Source organism: Hydra vulgaris, chromosome 01 (assembly GCF_038396675.1).
Source record: "Hydra vulgaris chromosome 01, alternate assembly HydraT2T_AEP".
In the NCBI taxonomy this organism is placed as follows: domain Eukaryota; kingdom Metazoa; phylum Cnidaria; class Hydrozoa; order Anthoathecata; family Hydridae; genus Hydra; species Hydra vulgaris.
Genome location: NC_088920.1, coordinates 25,827,891 through 25,853,957, shown reverse-complemented (window position 1 = coordinate 25,853,957; position 26,067 = coordinate 25,827,891). Strand labels below are relative to the sequence as shown.

General features: G+C 25.9%; 1 protein-coding gene across 1 annotated transcript in view; it reads right to left on the bottom strand.

The window, feature by feature from the left end:
• LOC100199288 (multidrug resistance-associated protein 1) overlaps window positions 1-26,067 on the bottom strand; it is a 66,184-nt gene that overhangs the window by 17,277 nt on the left and 22,840 nt on the right. The window contains exons 8-14 of the mRNA XM_065787771.1: window positions 23,418-23,501; window positions 22,115-22,247; window positions 16,898-17,163; window positions 13,354-13,866; window positions 10,305-10,504; window positions 6,274-6,400; window positions 216-317 (exon numbers count right to left, since the gene is read on the bottom strand). Coding sequence (XP_065643843.1) covers window positions 216-317; window positions 6,274-6,400; window positions 10,305-10,504; window positions 13,354-13,866; window positions 16,898-17,163; window positions 22,115-22,247; window positions 23,418-23,501 — 1,425 coding nt within the window. The remainder of the gene's footprint in view (window positions 1-215; window positions 318-6,273; window positions 6,401-10,304; window positions 10,505-13,353; window positions 13,867-16,897; window positions 17,164-22,114; window positions 22,248-23,417; window positions 23,502-26,067) is intronic.

Genomic DNA, 26,067 nt, shown 5'->3' with positions numbered 1-26,067 from the left:
TAATTAATTTATAAATATTTAAAATCATTTAAATAAATTTAAATAATTAGTTTGAAAATTCATCAAATTCTTAAACAAAAATTATGCAAAAGAAAATAAAAAATAAAAACATATAGGCATATAGGTATAAAAAAAACATTAATGTATAAATTTTACAAAGATATAAAAACTATATAATGTCAATAAAAAAAGCACATGTAAATAAAAAGTATTACCTCACTAGGAAGGTCAATGTATTCCTTTACTCTCTCTACAGAAACAATATTAGTTTCAAGTTCACTTGACATTCGCACCAACCAATTTAATGTTTGTGTAATCTAAAAAGAATTTTAATAACCTTTTTTACCTTTTCTATTAAAAAAGGCATTTTATGGGACACCTACAACCGAATCACAAGGTCATAGATTTTTTTCTAAAGAAATAATTTCAACCGTAAAAGATCTATACACTCATATATACAAAGATAGTGTTCATTCTCAAATCAGTGTAATATTTTGCATAGCTTCTTGTCAACATAAAATTATAACTGACAAATATCAAGAGTTACGTTATAATGCTACACTTAATATTATAACAAACTAGCATGAGTTACCCGGCGTTGCCCGGGCCAATATTTAAACTGGCTTACCTGATATCTGTACACAAAAATGGGCCCAAAAAATGGTCCCCTCTGATCCCGGGGTCAGGGGGCCCATTTTTGGGCCCCCTTGACCCCGGGGGTTGGGATACGGGGTCAAAACCCAGCTAAGAACCTTCTCCTCCTCGAGGACTACCCCCATGCCAAATTTCATCGAGATCGGTCCGGCGGTTTGGATTTCTATAGAGAACAAACAAACAAACACACACAAACACACATTGCCCTTTATATATATAGCTGGAGTTACCCGGCGTTGCCCGGGCCAATATTTAAACTGGCTTACCTGATATCTGTACACAAAAATCGGCCCAAAAAATGGTTTGGATTTCTATAGAGAACAAACAAACAAACAAACAAACACACACACACACATTGCCCTTTATATATATAGAAGATTATTAATAATTAATAATATTATGCCATGGGTACAAATTACCCTCACTTTGCAACAAGTCCTTTACCACCCAGCTAAATTATTATTTATTAATGTTTAGCCTTTATTTTCTTTAAATAAACTGCCTTGAGAATTTGAGAGAGAATTGAGGCCTTGGCAACTTATTTGATCTTGATGCAAACAACAAAGACATGCAAAACTATTCAAAGTTTCTCTCTCATAAAACATCATTTAGAGAACAGCTAACAGATGAATTGTGATATCTTGTGAGAGATCTGATTCTAATACCTTAAACTGAATTATTTATTTATGTTCTCCTAAGTTATGTCATGATTTTGGCTCAAATAAGAATACAAGCAAATCGTATGTGTATGTATTTTTAAAACTAAAGAGATATTTTGATGATGTAGGATTTGAAAACCTCATTTATGATTGATCATAAAGTTGTTTACACTCTTTACTGTTCTTACTCTTCATCTTCAAACTTTTTAAAAACTTTTCTTAATATTTTCAACATATTTATAATATTATTTAAAATAGAAATTTGATCAAGCACATGTTTTTGAGTACAAAATTTCTAATCGATAAATATTAGGAACCAAACCCCAAATTAAGTTTACTTTGAAATTTTTATTTTTTAAGTAAATTTAATAAATTACTATTTTAGCTGTCATTTAAAAAATATAATATTACATATACTTATATAAATATATATAATATAAGTATAATATATACTTATCAACACAAATTTGTCAAAAATGCCTAAAGATGTAGTTAGTCCACAAAAGAAAAAATTATTAAAAAATTAAAATTTCCTATAACCAGTGAAAAAATATTATTCCAACAGTTGTTGAATTAATATTTTTATTTTTATTCTCATTAGGTTTTATAGAACCATTGCACTTCCATTTCAATATTTTTGTATTTTGTATCCGCTGTATAGTGTTAATTGTCTGCATAAAAATGTTTCAATGTATTTAAAGTAAACAACTAAACAACTGCGTGATTGAATAGTTACAGGAAATAATACAAATAAGTAATGATACGATAATTGGGTGCATACATCAACTATCAAGTAGCATCTTGGATGCTAATATTAATTATGTGAATCATCTAGAATTGAAGAGCAGTAGGTTGTTATTATTCTGATTCAATTTTAACAAGGCTGTAAGCAACCAGCAGTTGGGAGTTATTAGAAAATAAATAATAGAGTTAAAGAGCAAGAAAACGGTTGACAGAAGACTTGAAAAGTTGTAGGTTATATGAGGAACATGAAGATGGAAGAGAGTTCCATAGGGTTAAAGTGTTGGGAAAAAAACTTGACAAATAAAAGTTTTTAGAGCATGTAGGGGCAGGTACAATAAAAGGATGAGACTTTGCTGAATGACAAGTCAAGTGAAAATGAGTTTTGGTTGATATAACTATAGAGATGATAGTTCCTTTGAGTAGCAACCATGATAGTATTTGTAGAAGAGAGAAAAAGATGTAACTATACAATGATGGGAGAGAGTTTCAAGCTTGACAGATAGAGCAGGTCCAACTACATTTACAGTGTATTTTTTGAACTTTGTCTAGAAAAGAAAGAGCATCATTAGAAGAACCAGCCCAAATATGACAATAGTATTTCAGAATGGAATCAGAAGTAAGAAAATGATGAGCACAATAAAGAGAAGCAAACTTAGCAGATGCTAACTTAGCAATGGATTGTATAAATAGTTTCCATGAGAGATCAGTAGTGAACGATATTTGAAGAAGACATAAAGAGATCTCATTGACAGAGTTGCTGTACATCAATATAGAAATGTCGACAGTATTGCTGTAGTTGTTTGCAGTAAACAATCGAGTTTTGCCAGATTCAAAATCCACAAGCCACCGGAAGCCCTAATTTGTTACAAAAGTGAGATTAGTTTCAAGATCAACTGCCTGTATTAAGCAACCAAAAAGAGAAGACTTTTTGTCAAGAAGTATAAAGTTGAATAGAGTCGCTTTAGATGTAGGGTTGTCAGGATGATCATTAATATAGATAAGAAACAAAATAGGACCAAGGATAGAACCTTGAGGTACCCCAGAAGTTACTGAAAATGAAGATGAGTGTTGGCCTTCAAAGATGACTTTGATAAAGCCGTTAGAAAGAAATGATTTGATAATCTCAAAATCTCTCCCAGATACACCTTATGAAACAAACTTATGAAGCAGCATGCCAAACTTTATCAAAAGCATAAGATATATCAAGAGCAATAACCCTAGCCTTGTCGGCTCCATTTTATGCACAATGAAATCTTTTAGTCACAGCAGTTAGCATATCAGCCATAGACCAAAAAGATCAAAAACTGTATTGACTGTCTAGCAGTAAGTTATTTGAATAAAGATGGGATGTTAGAAACTTGTTCAAAAACTCAAAGATGTTGCTAATAACAGACAGAAGACTGATTTTGGGTATTTATTTTTATCATTATTATGGTATGAGTAAAACAAATTTTGATTTCAAGTTTTTTTTTTTTTTTTTAATTGTTTAAAATGTGATTTGTTAGTTTATTATATAATAATTGGAGTAAAATAACGGTTAATTTTTTTTTTAATTGAAAAAAGTTTTTGCTTTTTTTTAAATCAAAACTTATGGAAGATTTACATATTATTAAAGTATTATTTTCACATAAACTATTGTTTTCACAGAAAAATATATGGCACTATATTATTGTATTAAAAATATTTTCACACAAAAGTGAATTGTAGTTTTTATTGAAAATATTTTCACAAAAAAGTGCAAAAATAGTTCCATTGCATTTTTCTGTAGAAATAAATTTAGAGTAAATGTATTAATTTCATGTAGTTAATATTTATACATGTGCAATTTACATAATAATACATTGTACAATAAACATATACAATACTCATACTAACTATGAATTGATTAACAAAGAAATGACTTTATAAATACAAATATCCTTTAATGAACTTCATATTAAAAAATTGCATGTTATATAAGTTAAAATAGAAACATAAAATATTATATGATACCAACATCAGGGGCTATTCTAGAACATATTTTGGTGCCGCCAAATTAAAAATTGAGGACCTTTTTTTTATCTATTTTTAAAGATATTTTTATTATGTTTTTCACGCAAATATTGTATTTTTTTGCAAAAAAACTCTGACACTCTGCAAAATTTCTCTGGGACGGAGGGAGGGGGGGGGGGGAGGACCGCCCAAATTTTTTTCCTAAAATAGCCTCTGAACATAACATAAAAGTTAATAAAATATTTTCATAAAGTTTAAACATTTTCATCAAATTCATCTTCTCCATCATTCTGCTTCATCCAAAATATATCTTAAATACTTGTAAATCTATACTTGCAAGAAAACTGGCATAAAAGTCTTTTGTGCATTTTCATGAAATGCCAAAAAAAAGTTGCTTATTTTTTTTTTTTTTACTTTTTTTTCCATTTTAATATTGCTTTTTAATGGTTTTCTTTTTGTCTTATTTATGTTTGTAAAAGGCTGTTCTTTTTAAAATAAAATACAAACAAAATCAGACACAATAAATGTATTTTGCACTTTACTCTTCTTTTCAAAATAGGTTATAATATTCTGAACCCTCGTTGTAAATGGAAATTTACTTTTTGAATTTAACCATTCAAACACAAAACAGTAAAAGTTTTGTTCTGCAATGAAGCATCTGAAAATAAGTTTAAAATTTCTTTTAATCCATTAGGGTTGAAGATTTGTTAGATTTTCTTCCAATCTGAGTTTCCAATCATGTGTAAATAAATATGTTATATTTATTTTGAGCAGTTTCATCATGTCAAAAAAATGTTAAATTATAAAGATTATAAAGTTGCTGAGAGAAAAAAACCCTCACCATTGCCTAATTTTTGTAATTTCAGTAAATTATCAATGCTCTGAGATATTTAAGTTGTAAAACACAATAGGACCAATATGTTATTATAAAGAGAAATACTAGTCTGAACTTTTATTATTTAAAATGTGCCAGCATGAATATTATATTTTCATTTTTGCAGCTCTTGCTTATCTTGGTTTTTACCATATACGCAAACAAATTTTGGTTTTGTACAAGAATGCTGATATAAATTCTTCAAAAGTCTTTTAAATAAAATTATTTATACAAGTTTATAGCTTTTTGTAAAAGAAATCTATTTTTTTTATTTAGATTTTAAGTTAACATTTTATTTATAATTAAAATTTTAATCACTTTCATTTTATTTCTCATACTTTATTTCATTAAAAATTTTTTTTTTAGATTATTAGTTTTTATCTTAGCTATTTTTAATTACTTTAAATTTATAACTGTTTATTTGACACAATGATTGCAAAAAGTGATCAACGAAGCCATCCAGTTATGTAGACCTGAGAGATGTGATAATAGAGTCAGATTCTAGATGATTTCATTGGGTAAGAATCAGAAATGAATATAAAAACTATTTAGTGGAAGGAAAAAAATTTCACGACCTGGGGATAGGGGGGATCATAACTCAAACTCTAGTCATCCTAAGCATATGATAAAACAATGGCTTATGAGTTAACAAGTCTATATAAATCCGCTGGTATAATAATAGCTCCCATGAATAAAAATATCCTACAATATAAAACAAAATAAATTATATAGATAATAAAATTGTAGTAATATGATAATAAATGATAGTTTGGACAATATAAAATGAAAAAGAAAAAATGCACGCCATTCCAAATTAGAACCCTGAATCTTCAGTTTACAATGCAGCGCGCTAATCCACCATGCTATAGTGTTGGTATGCTTTCTCCTAAAAAAGAGGTTTATAAATGTGGTACAATTCGTGGTCTAAACACTGGACAATAAAAAATTAAAAACTGAATACCACCTGTGTCACAGCAAAATTTATAAATATGGTTAATGTAACAAATATATAATATAAAGCTCAAAAAGCGGTGAAATTCATGAGTGTAAGAGGTAAAATATTTTGGTACCATCATAACCAATTAGAATTAAGTAGTAGATGAATGGTGATCCCTCTCCTCAGGAATGCACTTTGATCGACATTTTTCATTTTATTTCTCATACTTTGTTTTCATCTTTTTTTTTAGATTATTAGTTTTTATCTTAGTTATTTTTAATTACTTTAAATTTAATTTTTCTATATTTCATATATATTTTTAGACTAATCCAAAGTTATTAATTACATTTAACTTTGACTTTTTAAATTACATCTCTTACAGACAAATAGTTAGGATGAAACAAAGCTCTTACCTGAAGTGCATAAGATATAGATAAACCAACCATTCCTGGAGATAAACTTCCTCGTTGAATAATGCAAAACAAAGCTGCAAAGAAAGTTATGAGATGACCACAGGTCTCCAAACGCATTGCTAACCATCTAAATTAATATTAAGTTTTATAACTGATAAAAATCTTTAGTTGTTATATATGTGTGTGTGAATATATATATATATATATATATATATATATATATATATATATATATATATATATATATATATATATGTATTCATGTCTGCATTTAGAAATTGATTCAGATTTATTGTTTAGTAAATTTTCTTGATCCACATGAATAATAATTTCAAATTTTTCTTGTAAACATAGTATACTATTTTTAGAGATTTTATTATAGACAAGTGCAGTTTTAAGAATAGACCGGTTTAAAATAGAATAGAAAAAATGTTATTCCAACCACAAACAATTTTTTAAACTTAAAAAATACTCAAAAAAGACTATGTTGTCAAAATATATTTGGCAACTAAAGGAAAAAAATATTAACTTTAAATTAAAACTGGTCTATTCTAATAACTATGCCTGCCTACAATAACATTTCCAAAAAAGTATACTATGTTTACAAGTAAAATTTGAAATTATAACTCATTTGGATCAAGAAAATTAACTAAACAAAAAATCTGAATTATTTTCTAAATGCAGACATGCAAACCTTTTTAAAAAATCATAAAAAACAAATAACCAAACTAAAATTAACTTAATTCTAAAGAATTCTTTTTTTAATTTTAATATAGTTGATGCAACTTTCTGGTTGCAAAATAACTACATTGTTATATAATTAATTATAACGATTCCCAACATCCTGTTAAATTTTTTTTCTATAATTTGAATTTTTAGATGTTTAGACATTCTTCCTGATGAACCTACTGCTTGAGAAACAAGTTGTTGAAGAAAAAAATAAGAAGGGATGCAAAGAATGAATTCTTGACAGCCTTATTGTAGATATTGCAAAAAACTTGGTAGCTTGGAACTAACCTAAAATAGATAATGCTTTACTTAAAGGTAGTTGCTGATTGTAATGGATTGATGGCTTAGAACTGTGTTGCATCTACTGCTTTTATTTGTCTACAAAGGGATGTTTTTCAACTCCATTAATAATAGGATTTTGGGCAGCGTCAATACAGCCAATGGTTTCTTCAGGGACAATATACAATGGGCTAACTGTATTTAAAATTGGTTTTAAGTTTATTAGTGAATTTTTTCTTTTTTAAGTTCAACTTACTCAAAATCTTTTTATTCAAAAGTTTTACTTTATTTAACTATTTAAAATGCACAAAAATTTTCTTTTTTAAACTTTTATTAAATTAATTGTTTTCATAAATAGTATAAGCAACTGAATTTGTTTTCAATAGTGAGGCTGGTAAAATTGACAGCTAACTGACTTCTGAAAGATAATGCTTTATGTAGCTTCTTATTGGGTTAGGAAGGTTACCACTATAATGCTAGTTGATTACCTCCTGATTGTGAAATATTTATTACATAATTTAAATTTTCTGTGTGTAACTCCTTATACACTATTAATGTTGCAAAAAGATCTTGAGTGTGACCTTTTAACACAAATAGTAAAAAAAAGATTGTGTTATTTCCATGTATCTGATGTAAATAAATCTAACAAATACTTTCTAAAATATTATGGGGATTTATCTATCAAATCCCATTATTCTAATTTTCTTTTTAGAATTCTTCAATCTCCTAAAATAACTTTAAACATTTGGTGAAGTGAATTTGTGTGCTGACCTTATGTATCCAGATACTGATCCAAAAAACATCAATACACAATTTGCTGATACTCTAAAGACTTGCAGCATGACACAATAAGTTCGATCTCCAACACGCATACAGTCAACTACTGGTATTGTCAACCTGTTTGATTTGGTAACAAAATTGTTATGATGATATTTCATACAAAATTCAGGTAGTAGATGATATTTTGGACTACTTCATTATCTCAGTTACACATCAAAATGAACTTTTAAAAAGTTAAACTGCTTGGTTTCTAAAATGAAATTTTAAAAAACTAAACTTATCATATATAGAAGAACTGCAAGTGATGCCATGCTAAAAACTGTGGATAATAATATTGAGCAAGTAAGAACAAATATAATTACTGTTCTTGGTAATTTAGTACCAATTCAGAAATATTAAATAAGGCCATTTATTAAATGTAACCATAATGATAAATGGCTAATTGGATAAATGAGACCATATATTAAATGCAACCATGATGATAAATGGTTATTTTTAGATGTTGAAAATAAAAATAAGAAAATATTGTAAACTGAAGTATTGTTATTTAAAAGCATTTAAAAACTGATCATTTATCTGCAAATAACTGTATTAAACTGATCAATTATCAGCAAATAACTGTATCAAACTGCATATCAAAAGGCATCAGCAGCAATTCCGATGCAACCATTACAAGGAAAAACTTAACCAAGCATACTGTAATCAAAAAAAAGTATTGCCAAGGAATCGTTGTATACAAATAATTCAAAAGCTAAGCCTTGTAATAACACAGTTCCAGAGATGAAATGTTTTAGAGATGAAATGCTTTACTAAATTTTGGTACAAAAGGCCAAACTTTTATAAAACTAAAAGTATAAAGAATACTTTAAATCTTATAAAATTTATAAAAGAAAAAACTGTGTATAAAGAATACACAATTTAATTTCATTTGGAATCATCTCTTCCTGTATACTTTCATCAAAATTTGGTAAAATTTGTTAAAAATAACCTCAATCCTAAGACATAGCTTTTTAGTTCAATCATAGCTCATCCTGCCAAAGTCTTAATTAAATTTTGAATTTTCCCAGCCACATGACAAATTGCTTAAATTACAAAAATTCCTAAAAAATCAGAACTAACAGTCCTTAAACTCACTAGTTTGCGCCTCAAATCTCAATACAATTTTAAAAAACCTTGAAAAACTTGCATTATTACAGCTTTTTCAACATTTTCATTTATAAACTTCAATTTTTAAAAACCTCAGTTTAGATTCAGTCAAAAAATCAAAACAGAATTTCTAAATTATATTTTGTCAAACAATGATGATATTTAGCCAGCATACTTCTCCTTCTGGACATATCTGCAGCATTTGATAAAATCAATCACAGTCTAATTGTCTTTATTAAGGATAAACTAATCATCAATGGTAATTCACAGATGAAATCATATTTGCACTTTTGTAAACCCTTATTTTTATTAGATCAACAAAATCTGAAAAGCAGGAGTCCAACAGGGCAGAGTATTAAACTCACTTCTATTTTTCATGTTTCTTTTTCCTGTATACCATAAAATACCTCAACTTACCACTAATCATTAGCAATATGCCATGATATCTTATATTAATAACAATAAACTGTAATCGCCCAAGCAAAGATAAATCAACAAAATCACTGAATGCATGTCACCACAAAATGGATTTTGTTTGAACGAAACAGAAACTGACTTATTCGGATCTAGAAAGTAGACTGGTAAAAATGACGCCTATTGTTACCGCTTTAGTGTAATTATGATATGTTCGCAAGATTTTGCCATTTTAATCTTTTAACAACAAAAATTCATTTTATTTTTATTTTTTTAAATATCATTTCGAAGTTTTTCCACCACATGTTGCACATCATAACTTATCTACAATTGTGAGTTGTTAAGTTTGAAATATTAGAACTTTAGTGAGAATATTAGAATACCCCTAAAGAAGTTGCATTACTCCTAAAACACTGGTAGTGCAACTTTATTGTTGAAAAAAGGTATTCATGTTTAATGTAACAAGGAATAATTAAAGACCTCAAAAGAAATGTCGGTAGTATTTCAAAAAACTAAGAAAAAGAGACATAATACTACAAAACATCTTTGATGGATGAACACAGATAAAATTGAAAAAAAAATTATTAAACACATATTATTAAACTAAAACTTACACTAAAGAAAGGAGTTTATAATTTAAAAAATTTAACAAAAAGTTTCTGATTAGTTAAATAAAATCTTACCTGTTTGAACATACCATAGAAAAACTGGCTTCTTGACTAAAATCAATTTTAGATTCATTTTCTGATATAAACTCATCATTTAAACGATAAGCACGTATAGTCGATGCACCATTAATACTTTCAAAAAAATGATTGTAAATAGGTGATCGCCTTACAGATTCAATGCGTTGAAGTTGCCGTGAAGATGCCACATAAAAACGCTATAATGCATCATTATGTAATAGTAATAATTGTTATCATACTATAGTGGTATTATGTAAAAATCACCCCCTTTTTATTTTTCCATTATTTTTTTATGCCTAAATTTAAATTTTTTACTCTCTTATTTTTTTTTAATGTATCATGTATAGAGAAACATTTTTATCACAAGAAATTCATAACTTTAAAAAATATTATTACATGAATCAGAAAAAGTAAAAGTTAAAAAAGTTTTTTTCATCTTTTTTCATCACCCCTTGAATAACTATAATGCTAATATAATGTCAATTTAACATACAGCCAATATACAGTTAATACAGGGTTGGAAACTAAGTTTTTGCCGAGTTATAATTTGTTATATCTATGTGTTTATGTGAGAGAAGTAAATCGTTTGTGTTTCTATGTATTCATAGAATATTCTTACTTTATAATTGCACTTAATAAATGAAAATAAATAATATTCAGGTATTTATTTATTGTGAAAATAAAAAAATGAACATTTTTGTTTTATAGGAATTATTGCCAAGGGTATTGTTTTGCATTTTTTTGATTGCATCAATGAATTTTGACAGAGAAAGCTAAAAGAGTGGAAATTTGTGGAAAGAGTGGCCCCGTCAGATTTTTATTTATTTTCACCCATGAAATCGGCTTTGAAGGGGAAAATTTTCAACAATGCTGCCGAAATAATGCAGGATGTTCAGCTCTGGATCAATGCAAAGCCCCCTGAATTTTTCGCAACTGGCATTGCCAAGCTGCTGTACAGATGGCGAAGATGTATTGAGAGTGATGGTAACTATTTCGAATTCCTTAGAGAGGATGATTAATAAATTTCTTGTTGTATGTTTCGTGATTCTCGTAAGTCGGCAAAAACTTAGTTTCCAACCCTATATAGAATTTGTCTGCCTTTTTACTTTAATGACTACAAAATATCTTTTATGCATTGACGCTATCAAGTTTTTTAGACATTGTGGTTCAAACTTTCCCCACTCCTTGATCAAAATTGCCTTTAATTAAACAAATTGATTTTATGGTGACTGAGGAACCCAATTTAATGTTGTTTGTTTTGAGTCACTGAGTAGCTAACTTCTATGTGTGTTTTGGATCTCTGGTGTTTAATATCATTCTTTGTTTTATATTACAAGAATAAACTTCTTTCGCCATATTTTGATCAATAAATTTAAGCTTACCAAAGCAAACCACTCAAAGCAAAGGAACAAATAAAAATAAAAGTTTAAGAACTGAAAAATTTGCAACATAAGAGTATATTTGCAACTTTTAATAAAGCCTAATGACACATCCTCAATATTAGATAGCTATATTGTTAATATTAGAATATATTAAAAATGATGAATACTTAAACTCTAAATATATTAGATAATATATTTAGAGTTTAAGTATTCATCATTTTTATTCAATTTGCACATGATACCATCAGAACTAAACAAACATACTTTTGTTTCATCTAACCATAAAACTTGCCACAATTGCTCGTGAGTTCATTACAAATGTTTCTAAATACAAACAAATCTTTTCTTTTGATTTACATACTAAAGAAAAGATTTTTTGGGGCAACTCTACTTACAGACCCTTGATTATTCCAATTATTGCAAACAGTTTAGGGATTTTTTACCAGCTTTGGCGCAGATAGCTATGAATCTTGTTTAACTTTCTAATAATTTCTTGATTAATGTAAATGATAATCTTAACTAGATGTCCTCTGAAAACTTTCAATGGTAACAATTTTTGGATATTTTCTAATGATACTTCCTATACTATAAGGCCTCAAATTTACTTTTTGAGAAATGAATTCTTTTCCACTTTTACAGTGTACTGGGATCAAAGTTTTGATTCGTGAGCTTTACTTCTATTTAATATGATTTTGATATCAAGAACTTAAAACAAGAACTTAAAATTTTTTACGTTTTTACCTTTTGTATTTTGTAAGTTGATTAAGAACTTAAAACAAAAACTCAATAAAAAACGAATATAACTTATTTTTCTTATGCAATTTCACATGCAACTGAAAAGTTAAAAAAAGATGATTTTTTTTAAAGTATAGGATGAATTTCTTGCGATAAAAACACTATTTTGGTACATTATTTTTTTGGTATATTTATTGGTATTTTATTTTTAAAAAATGTATATATATATGCAGTGCTTTTTAAAAAGTTTTATAGTATTTCATCTTTCAGATCCTATAAGAAATTTTAAATGTCGTTTTAAATGTTTTCGAAGTAATTTTGACGCAATCCTCTTTTTTAATTTTCTTACAATTTCTCTGTTCTTAATCATGAATCAACTCTTTGTACCTTCATTTGACACTTATTATTTTTACATAATGGTTTCAATCACATTTTAGTGTATCTTAACTTTTAGACCTTATGAAAATATTTAAAAATATTTTTTTTTAGTAGTCATAAGTAATTTTATCTTTAATTTTATCTTTCTGTAGAAAATTGTCAAACTAACATACAAATGATTAAATTAATTATGAATAACATTTGAAAAGAAAAGAAAACAAAATAAATTAAAAAGTGTGTGCAACTTTTTTTTTTTACAGAACTTTTCTAGTTTTTTTTTTGTATGTTTTTCCATATAACTGAATAATTAAAAAAGTAACATAAAGTGAAGTTATTGACAAGAGAAAAAAAAGTGTTTTAGCAAATGTTACTTTTATATGTTTGAAAAAAAACAAAAAAAACAAACAAATATTTTGCTGCTCCTGTCTTTGAAAGCACTAATGTGATGAAAGCACTATATATATATATATATATATATATATATATATATATATATATATATATATATATATATATATATATATATATATAAAATAATAAAAATAACAAACCTGAGTAAAAAAGTAGGCCACACCAATAGGTACAAAAGCAGCCAGAAATATAGGAGTGGTATAACTAATTATAAATACTGTACCGCATAATGTAAAAAAACATGAAACAAATGATTTTATTGTCTTCGGAATTGATTCATCGATTAGATTAATGTCTTTTGAAAATCTATTGACAATCCGCCCCATTGGGGTGGTTTCAAAAAATGACATAGGACATCTTAAAACATTCTTTAGCAGATTGTTATGCAGGGCTTTTGATGCTCTTACAACACCAAAACAAAGAACTACTGCTTGAAGCATTGCTGATAAACCTTGTGAAACACCTAATGCTCCATAAATACCAAGATATAAATCTCGTTGATGATTAGAAACATTTCGGTTAGAGCTCCATTCAGCTAACCAAATACGCGAATAAAGTGAAAAACCTTCTGACGTTAAACCAAAAAATAGAAACAAGATGGTCAACAAAATGCTAATTGATTTGGAATACGTCAAATAAACAGAACGCTTCACCTGTTACATAAAAAATTGGAGAAAGAATTACCAAAACAAAAAGTAAAAAACTGCTATGATAAAAAAATAATATGTTTATATAACTTTTAGCTAATTTACTCTAAGTTTAACATTAGCTATAGATGGGATATAGTAATATTTTAAGTAATTTTGAGGAGAGTCACAAGGTTCTAAAAGTAATATTAAGGAAAAATATATGATAAGTAATGCATCGATTGAACTTTTTAATGTGCCATAATGAAACTTTACCATTTGGGAAATCAAGACCCAATTTATAGTTTTTTCAAGTCTTTACTTTTAAGTTATGATTAAACATTAAATAGTTAAATATATTTGAATATAACAACATCAGAATGGTATACCAACTAGTTTGTCAATTCAGCCATGAGGTATTTTAAATGGTATCTACTTACCGTGTAATTTCACTTTCATATAATATTTTAAATTATAATTTTTTAAATTTTTCTAATGCTGTTTTGATAGAAAAAAAAAACATTGTTTTCTATTGGAGCAAATAAACAAGCCATCAACTCTTCTTTTTTCCTGTTTAATCCTCTGTTTAAACCTTAATTTTTCATTTCTTTAACTTTATCATAGAAATTATTTATATTTATATACTTTATCTTAAAAACCAGATAGTTTAATAAATATATACCATAATTAATTTTATAGCAAATATTTTAGTAATTATAATTTGATAACTATATTTCATTTTCTCAGATTTGAATGACAGATTATAGTTTATGTGAGTATCTTTTCACCCCTTTTAACCATTTTTATAACACAACCTCCTTCTTTCACAGACCTTCTCTGTAATAATAAATCTGTTTATCAAAATAAAAAATCCTTGCATCCATCCCCAGTATTTAAAAATAATTTTTTTATCAAGTTTCATTTTTTAATTTAAAATATTTTTCAATTAGTCACAAAGGAACCAGTGTATTATTGATTTTTTATTTACTATTTTATATATAACTTGAATGTCTTATTTTTATATATAATATTAATACTAGAAAAATAATACTAGAAAAAAAAAAATTGAAAACTTTTTTTTTTGCCCGTCCAGGTCATTTTTTTTCACTTTTTTTTACCCTCTGTTATTTACAATTACATGGGCTATATTTTACAATATTTAGTTAAACAAGTTATGCAAAATGCATGCTATTATTAAAATGTTGAAACTTCAAAACTTCTTTATAAAGGAAAATCATCTTTAAAAAAGTGCAAAACAATAAAACATTTATTTTTTAACATAACCATTATACCAGGACTTATTTAAATAATATATATACAGGGAAGCAGATGTTTAAAACTTATCAAAACATTATATAAACAGGAAATCAGATGGATTATAACCTTAAATTGGATGTGTCATGCTTGAGTGTATAGTCCAAAAACTTTTCATAATTTTTCTGTAAAAATATAAAACTACCATTTCCACTAACAATTTTCGATTCTTTGTAAATTTAATACCAGATTAGCTTTTGCAAATTTAATAATGGATTAGCTTTTGTAAATTTAATAGCAGATTAGCCTTAAGAAACCTACACTGATTGCTGGTTTAAAGTTGGTCTGGAGAAAAAAGCACAAGATTCTTTAGCAATTGTATTCAGCCCCAGTCTCCTGGTAGTTCCAGATATCCAGAAATATAAAATATATAAATATAAAAACCATCATTACCACCATTTTTTTAAATCTATTCTTTACAAATATCTGTGGTCTTTGAAATAAATTTTCATCCACAATCTTACCTTTTTCAAAATAAACCATATCTACCCATTGTAAGACAAATTTATTTTGTTTCATATTTGGACTTTAATGATGATTTGTACTGATTTGTATATTGTAACTTTTTGTTATATACGCATCTCTACACTTTTATATGCTTTTGTTTTCTCTTCACTCAATTACCTTTTTTTTTGTTCTTTATCATTCTTCTTCTTCTGAATTATTTTCCATGTTGTTTATGATCAAATTAACCTTTCTTTTTATCCTTCAGCTAATATTGTTGTTATTGGTGACTCTAAAGCTCATCATGTTAGATAACTTAGATCTGAAATGGCAAATGTTGTTGAACCTGGGCTTCTGTTTGATAGTTGCAAGGTTGCATCTTTTCATGTTTAAAATATTTTACAAATAATACCACAGCTGCTGCTATAAATATCTATTCCATCAACTAAAACTTAATCTCACATGACTCGTTATTCAGCAAAGCTTGATCGTTTTACTATAAATGTTCCTTCATGCTTAAAAAAATTTATATTTTGTTTTTTTCTTTGAATATCAGTGCTTTGGGATTCTATTCTGCCTTTATGTTTTGCTGACTTCTATTAACCGCTTTCTTGTTTTTAACTCACTTCTTCGCATTTTGTTAAAACTCAACTTGTTTCACAGCAGCCTTGTTCATCAAGGTTTGTGTTTCGGAGTTATAGAGTTGAGAAGAGAGTTATAAAGGGTTGTTATAATTATAGAGGGTTGTAACCACAAATAAAGTAGCCTACCAACTGTAGTGACTTTCTCAGACTTGGGGCGGTAAATTAACATAGAAAAAAAAAAGTGGTCGGTTGTAGTCTTTTTGAAAATGAATTGATTTGAAATAACAACAAAAATATGTGTATATTTCAACAGAATCCTAGATTTAAATATCAAAATGAATGGAAAAAACTGAAGTTAATTCTAGTAAAAACATTTACAAGCTTATCTTTGTTATATATGTGAGTAGTATAGAAAAGAAACCTGGAAACAAAACTAATTTCTTAATCAGAAACTGAGTTATCAAAAAAGAAAAAAAAAGTTTAAACAGTCTTAAAAAAGTCTACACAAAATTTAAAAATATTTTAAATACCATTTTATATAAATTATATATATAAATCTTGTATAATACTAGGCCTATAAAAAATAGATAAACTTTGGTTTAATATTGACTAAAAAGTCATTAGTTTTATTTACTTTATAAAAAAGGTCACTCTAGAAAATCAATTATACTTTTGAAAACAACAAAATGAATACAAACTATAGTGAATAGTTATACCTTTCCTGTTTCAGAAACTTCTTGCATAATTAAAACTTCTGAACCTTTCAACAAAACAGTTTTTTCATGGCGTGCAAGAATTTGCTGAGCTTCTTGTTTGTACAACTCATTTTCGTCAATTTCATCATTTTTGTCAGTTTCATCATTTTTTAAATCTTCAAAAACTGATACGCAGCTGTTTGATGCATATGCAAGATTAGTGAAGCTTAGAGCATGTTCAGGTTCAATCTTATTGTCAATAATTTCAACATTTAAACCTTCAATAGCTATAAATAACATGAAATATATTCCATAGATACAAAAATATTATATATATATATATATATAATATATATATATATATATATATATATATATATATATATATATATACATATATATATATATTATATATATATATATATATATATATATATATATATATATATATATTATATATATATATTATATATATATATATATTATATATATATATATATATATATATATATTATATATATATATATATATATATATATTATATATATATATTATATATATATATATATAATATATATATTTAATACAATTAATATTGAATAATATAATTAATATTGAATTTAATGCTATTGCTGTTACTCATTTTGTGGGTGTTTTGACACAGAGTTTTTTAACAAAGGTTTATTATGCTTTCCTTTTATACTTTTGACTCTTAAATCTTTATTATCTTTATTATAATCTTTTATTATAATAAATTGGTGCAATCATAAATTATGTAGAATTTATAAAATAATAGATAAACCTTATGTTATTTTTAAACTTTCCTTTAGATTAATAAAATAACTTTTAAAGTATGTAATTTATTTAATTTATTTTATAAAAACACAATTCAAGTCATTTGTTTCAATTCAATTGTATTTAATGTATTTCATGTCAAATGACCCAGAAATTTTTTTAAATGCCGCCCTATATCCCAGGTTTTGCTGATTTTTATACAGTTGAGAGTACTTAGAAAAATAAGAATTCCTTGAAAATTTTAGCCTCTAGGGAATCTAATGAAATGATCAAAAATTTATTAAATAATTTTTAAGTACCTGTATTTATTAATTTAAATAAATTTAGGCAATTTTTTATATACCTGACTTTGATGCTCAAGAAACCCATGTGACCTTGATGATATCAAAAAACAATATTACACATAATTCTATATTCATTGATCTTTCAAAAAATATAAAGATTTTGAACTGCAAGTATATGGATTTCCATATAAGGATAATGGGGCACGGTCCCCACTTTTTTTTCACTACCTTCCAGACTAGCTGGAGCTCTGAAACTTGTGGCATTTCTGCAGTACCCATGAACATGTATGTTAAAGTTGTTTTCAGGGCACAAGAGACAAGAAGGGGGGGGGGGGGGTGCTGTGTCATAGGCCCCACTTTTTTGTAGCAGAATCTTGTGATAACTCTCAGCATTTGTGTAGTCCTGATGATTGCGTGTTAAAATTGTTTCCAGAGCAGATGACCAGAGGATTCATTTTTGGTTTATATTTGTTCCATTCTGTTTTTGATCATTCTGTATTTAATAATTTTCTTGAAATGTTTTAAGAAAGTACATATCTTTATAAGATTTTTGACCAAGTATATGGATCAAAAACAGTCATCCACCTAAAATAATGACTTTAACAAAATTTTACATTGTTATAGTTTAAAACTTTTTGAATTGAAAAAAATTGATATTTTTTAATGCTAAAATGTTAACAGCAAGTTGTTTAATTAACTAAAATTCATGAGTAAAAAAACATCCCGCTGTAACATTACATCAATAAAAAAGAAATTTATCACCTTTTAAAATCTTTATTTTATTTAATTTTTACTAATTCTAAAATTTTAATAGCAAGTTGTTTTATTGAATAAGAACTATTATACAGTAACAAAAAAACACTCTGTTATTACATTAGTATAGAAGAAATTTTTTACCTATTTAATTCATCATTAACATTTTTAACAATTTAAATACAACTAGACAACCTTGTTAAAGAGACAAAAAACTATCTTTTACATTCAAAAAAAAATAGAAAAGAAATCAATCACTGTTTACCACACTGTTTAAGTTGTTTTAATTATATTAATTACTCTTTTTTTTTTATTTAATCTGAAGTTATTTTTACTTCATTAAAAATGCAAAAAAAGAAATAGTAGTTAGCTTTACAGTAAGATTCACATGATTTTGGAAAACTGTTAAATGATACTTGTCATAAACTAATTTATTGTAGAAAGACTGATTTAAAGAAAAACTGAAAGAGATTTGATTGTTATAGAGAAGATGCCAGAGAAGAATTAACTGAAAATGCAAAAAAAAAAAAACTACAGAAATGTCAAAACTTTTAGAGTTCTAAGCTAGTCTGTAAGGTAGTGAAAAATCAATAACAATTCTCCGCTACAAAAAAGTGGGGACTTTGCCCTGTTATCCATATAAGGAAATCCATATACTTGCAGATCAAAATTCTTATATTTTTTGAAAAATCAATGAATATAGAATGATGTGTAATACATTTTTTTTTGATATCAAAACCACATGGGTTTCTTTAGCATTAAAAACAGGTACATAAAAAATTGCCTAAATTTATTTAAATTTATTTAATTGATATTTAATAACTTTTTATTACTTACTAGGTACTTAATAATAATTTTTTCTGATCATTTCATTGGATTCTCAGCCCCCCAAAATAGCCAGTTACAAATTTTTAAGTAAAAAAATCAAATATTTTTAAAGTTATATGACTTGAAACCTTTAAATAAATGTTGCAATTCTGAGGAGACAAAAGGGGCCTAGCCAATATGGGCTAAAAGTAAAACTGTCATATTTTAGGATCTTCTTGGATCCAGAGGCTAAAATTTTCAAGGAATTCTTATTATTACTTTCTAATATTACTAAACACTCTTAACTCTATAAAAACCAGCAAAATCTGAGATGTATGATGACATGACCTGGGTCATTTGACATGGAATTACCTGTATATTTATCTTTGTTTTTTATTTTTAAGAACTCGAAGTTGATGCTCTTTTCAAAGGCCAAACTTTTGATAAAAGTCAAACTTGTGAACAAGGTCAAACTGATAAAATTGGTGTTTATCTCAAAAATCCTTCTCACACGTTTAACTCTATGTTGCATGTTCAAGAACAAGATTGTTTAATAACTTATTTTTATTTGTTTAATAACTTATTTTTGTAAATTGATAAACATTCATAACAAGATATGTCATTTAATAAATGCTACACAAACAATGTTGTAATTACAGATGTACTTAATCTATATACAATTTATTAAAGAAGTATTTTATTAAATACTTCTAAACGCTCGTACAATTTTCTTATGTTCTAATCAATGATAAAAAATGCAAGAAACTTTCACACTTTTACTTTAAAAACAAAGTTTCATTATTATTTTAGATTAAAGGAAAAAAAAAACAACCATAACTGCCAATAGAAGTCAATAGTTGCCCAAATATAATAGCTCATTATATTTAACAAAACTTTATAATCTATATAAGAACTCATTATATTTAGCAAAACTTTCTTTTGAGTGAAAATAAATACAAGAGTAAAGTTATAAACATTTTATGAAACTTCACATAAAAGTGAAGTATAGATATTACTCATTAAAAAAAAAGAAAGCTATAAAAGTTTTTACATAAACCTTAAAACAGTTTCTTATGAAACAAATTTGTAATGGTGTAATTGTTTTTTTTAAAAAGTTTAAGGAATGTTTATTGCTTATATACTTCAAGTACAAATATTAATGGCTTTCTGAAAAAAAAAAATAGCAAAAGAATGATCTGCATAATATTTTTACTCCATTAAAAGAACTCATACACTTTTTTTTGAAAACTTCACATTAACAAATTCACAAGTAAAGGTGCTAATGGAGAACCCATAGCAAACCATAATTATTGCAACATCATTAATTTAGTTTTAAACTGAAATTTAACATATAGAGTTTCAAATTATTAAGAGATAAGTTTCAATGAATTATCAAGAGATATTGTAAATCAACCATGGCATTGTTTAATTTACTAAAAACTTCAGTTAACTGAATTTTCAATTAATCTTATTAAGTATTTATAAGTTACTTTTAATCAATTTTTATGGCTTCTTCTTTTGAGTTTTTATTTTAATAAAGTATAATACTATATTTATGTGTATATACATATAAATATATATATTCCTCACAATTAAAAAAAATGAGGTTGGTAATTTATTGCTGATTTTAAACTGTATTTGGTCTACATTTTTTTGGTCTGCATCAGGTTGGTACTAAATATTTAAAACAAAGGTTTCACTACAACAATATAGAAATAAGTTTAATAAAAAAATCCCCAACCTTAGACACTTAGGTCAGCATTGTTAAATGCTAACCCAAATTCCAAGGGTTATATATATATATATATATATATATATATATATATATATATATATATATATATATATATATATATATATATATATATATATGCATATATATATATATATATATATATACATATATATATATATATATATATATATATATATATATATATATATATATATATATATATATATATATATATATAGCATAATTTAATAGGCTGTTTCATTGACTACATTAAGTAACCTGTAAAAAAAATCATGTTATTTGATATTGTTACTAAGTCTTTTGGACCTAAAAAATTCCCCTTTGATTTTCTATTTTAAGTACTTTCATCAAAACTTACTACATTAATAGCAAAGTTGTCTGAATTTTGAAAATGCCTTAAAAGGTCAACTTTACTTCTGAGCCAACTGCCTAACTGCCAAAAACATTTTTCAACTCATCTTATTCTTTTTTTTTTTTTTTTTTTTGCATACTGCATACAATACTGCATACAATACTGCATACAATACTGCAGTTGCAGCTAACATTAAAATTACAACTTAACATTAAAGTAACAACTTCCTTGTAATGATTGTCTATACATTTATATAAGTATGTATAATATTTCATTGTGTTTTAGACTGTCTTTATTCTTAACTTAATGATTTAAAAAAAAGTTAATTAAAGGCACAATCCTTATTTTTTGTTGTTTATAAAATTATTCATAAAAATTGTTTTAAAAGATTTAAACTTATCCATAAAAATACTTTTAATATGTTTACATATAATACAAATGTTTAACAAATATCATATCAAATAATAAATTAATAAAAAAATTTTATTTACCATTGATTTCATTGCCATCATATTCTAATTCATTTGAATAAGTTTCTTCATCATTTTTAACTTCACGATGGAATGTTTTCAAAAATTCAGCAAAGGCACCAGCATTATTTTTCAGTTCTTCATAACTACCACACTTAAATAAAACATGTTTATAATAAATCTGTTCATATCATGTACTAACCTATATAAATTTGAATGTCATAGTACATGAATACACACACATATTTAAAAATATATACTCTTTAAATATATTTAGTTTAATCAAATAAAACAATAATACCACAACCATTATATTAATAATACCAATATTATAATACATATATTATATTTAATGATACATATATTATATTTAATGCATTTAATAATACATATACTATATTTAATGCATTTATAAAAAATCCATTAAGCTTATTTAATTAAATAACAAATAATAACAAATGAATGATATTCTCAGCTTTTCAAAAGCAATTGTATAAAAACAGAAAAACAGAATGATGAAAAAAGACTTGGTGCATATGAATGACACTAACAAATATTACCATGAGCAATATGGTATCCTACATCAAAATGTGTTGAAAAAATCCTATGAAGCTATAAAATGCACAAACAGTATTCCTTTGCACTCGAGACAAAAATTGTCAAATAACCTGTTGTTGACATATTCAACATTTTGTTGACAGATTTAACATACAACATATTAACTTGGTCATATGAAGAGAGTTATTCAGCTAAAAAAAAGGAAAACTTTTAGTTAGGAAAACTTGACCTTGACAACTAATCTTAGAGTAGAAAAATCGGGTAAAAAAAAGAGTAGAAGACTTATTCATGACATTTTTCTTTTCTATAATGAAAATAAATTATAATAATTAGCTATTGTCATTAGTAATGTCTTCATGTAGACTTAAATGCAATATACTATATGTGTGTGTAAACTAATTAGCGTATTCTACAAGAACTATAAAGTTAAAAAAATGTTGGAAAATGATTACAATGGCAGCAGTTTTGAAGTTGCTTGTATTTTCTTTTAAATTTGGGTTTGCTACGCTTTTAAATGAATAGACTCATAGATAAATTACAAATGGTTATTGGCCTTTTTAAATTGAAGACCACAAACTAATACAGCTTAAAATTATACTTTGTTTTCAAGTATATATGTAAATACTCAAACATTCTATTACAAATATCAATAAAATGATGTACAACAGTTATGTTCAAAGATATGATGCATCATAAAGCACAAAAAATATTAGCAATAAAAATTAAACTTTTGAATAAAAAAAGATTATATTAAATAAATCCATACCTCAGAAATTTTATTATCACTTAATACAATGATTTGATCAACAAGAGGTAAATATGTAAGGTTATGTGTAACCAATATTCGGGTCTAAATAAATACAAAAACAATAATTATGAAAAATTATGTTTAATATTTTGATTGCTTGAGTCTAAATAAACACAAAAAAGAAGTAAATATCTAAGGTTATGTGTAATTAATCTTAAAGACAACATAAACATGCACACAAAAAAGTCAACATAAACACACACACACACACAAAAAGTTAACGTAAACACACACACACACAAAAATCAACATAAACACGCACAAAAAAGTAAATATGTGGTTATGTGCAGCTAATGTTCAAGTTTTACAACCCCTTCTCAGCTCTATAACTTCGAAATGTGAACCTTGACGAACAAGGCCGCAGCTTGAAGAAACAAGTTGAGCACTGTACTACCAAGGGCGTGGTGGGGAATGAACTTCTCGCTTATGAGGCAAGCGCTCTACCACTACACCACTATCGCATTTTACTTGATACTTAAAAATAATAAAACATAAACTTAAAGTTTAGAAAACAATCTTAAATTAAAAATATGCCCAAAGTTTGAATATTTTTTACTTTACATTAAGTTGATATTCTTAAATATTTATTAAAATATATTATATCATAAATATATTAAAATACTTATGATTCTGTAGTATTAATTACTTAGACAATAGTATATATAAAATGTAAGCATATTATTAAATTTAAATTCATTTATTAACAAAATCAAAATAATAATAATAAATACAATTGTCATTATTTTAGTTTAGCATGTAATTGGTTTACCCCAAGCCCAAAAAAACCCAACTAAACTAGACATAAGATATCAGTTTTAGTGAAATGGGTGTGAAGATCAAAAATACTTTTAAATATGGCAATGCTAATAGATAATATAATGCTCTTATTTTTTTACAATATCATACAAATATAATATAAAATTATATAACAAATATAATAGAATTGGGAAAGCTGAGGATCCACAAGAAAGAGCTGCAGTTAAAAAGGTATTCAAAATGATAGCCTGTTATCAATTCAAAATCATAATACCATATTGATAATTATAATGTCAAACAAACAAAAAAAAAAATACTTTACATCAAATTAATAACAAATACAGATCTGATAAATTGAACCTCCAAAGGAAAAAATAATGGTCTAACTACAAGTGAGTGTTCACATTATAAAGTGATTTTTTTTTAGGAAATTGGGTTCAACAGGAAATTAAAACACTTTGAGTTACTGAAAGTTTGGGTTATCAGGAATTTATTGTATAATAAATAGATAGTATTGTCATAAACTATTTCATGTATTTTGCTAAAAAATGTTAACTGTATACAGGATAAATAAATCTGAGGGTTTGTTATACAAAATGAAATACAATTTTTTTTTAATATGCAAAAGAAAAATTTTAATATTGAAAAGTTTAACAAAATTAATAGAAAAATTTAAAACTAAACTTTGTGATTAAAAAAATTATACATAAAAGAAGTTCATTATTGCTTCCATTTTCAAGTTTTTTTCAAAGACATATTTTCCTGTGCAAGATTTTAATTTTTGTTTTTAATTTAACATTTTTATTGTTTTGTTTTTTAAATTCTCATACTGTTGTTTTTTATATATATAATTAATATTAATAGTTTTCACTCTCTATAATACTTTTTTACTTACCAAGTTATATCTTTTAATTCTATATTTTGTTATCATTTCGAAGACTTACTATTAAATATCATTATTATATTATTTGAATTTTTTTTATATACTATATTATTTTAATTTGTAAAACATTTTTAATCATTTTTAACTGATACTTCATTTTCGAACTCAAATTGTAAAATTAAAATGTATTAAGTCAATCCTGTTTAATACAAATGCAAAGAAACCTTATCCAAACAAACAAACAAAACCAACTTTTAAACATTATATGAACAAACAGAAAATATATATATTTTATGCCTTTTATGTAAATTCGTATTACTGCACAACTAAGCCTGCAATAAGAATAACAACTCACAGATTTGGTAAACTTGCTAATACTGCAGAAAAAAGACATGTAAACTGGAACCAAGTTATCTAAAGCTAAATCAACTTAGTCTAACAATAAATCATTCAGACCGATTCCAACCATCAACCATTAAAAATAGTAAAAATTTCCAATTATAAACCAAGGCATAAAAACCCAATTAAGACAAAAACAGTAGTAAATGTCGTCTTGAGAAGTGCAAAACTTGCAAAACTTAAATATCTCCAAAAAAAGAAAAAAAAAAAGTAAAATGCTTAAAAAAATAATGTAAAAAATGCTTAAAGGGCCTAAATCATATTACATTAGTGAAATCACCATCACCATCATTAAAATCACTACCACAATCAGTGAAACCTTCACAACCAATAAAATCTAAAAACTATTATTCTTAAATGTAAAAGCCATACAATATTTCTCCATCATTTAAAAATATTTCAAACAGATATATTCATTAAGATATAGAGGTTTCTTGAAGCATTTACCATTTTTATTTTTTGAGTTGAGCATGTCAAGTAATTTGTCAATAAGTTGAATGAAAGGATTTTACTGTTGGATCTGGAGTTTAATCAGTGTAGTTATTACTATTAGTAGTGCTTTCTGCCAAA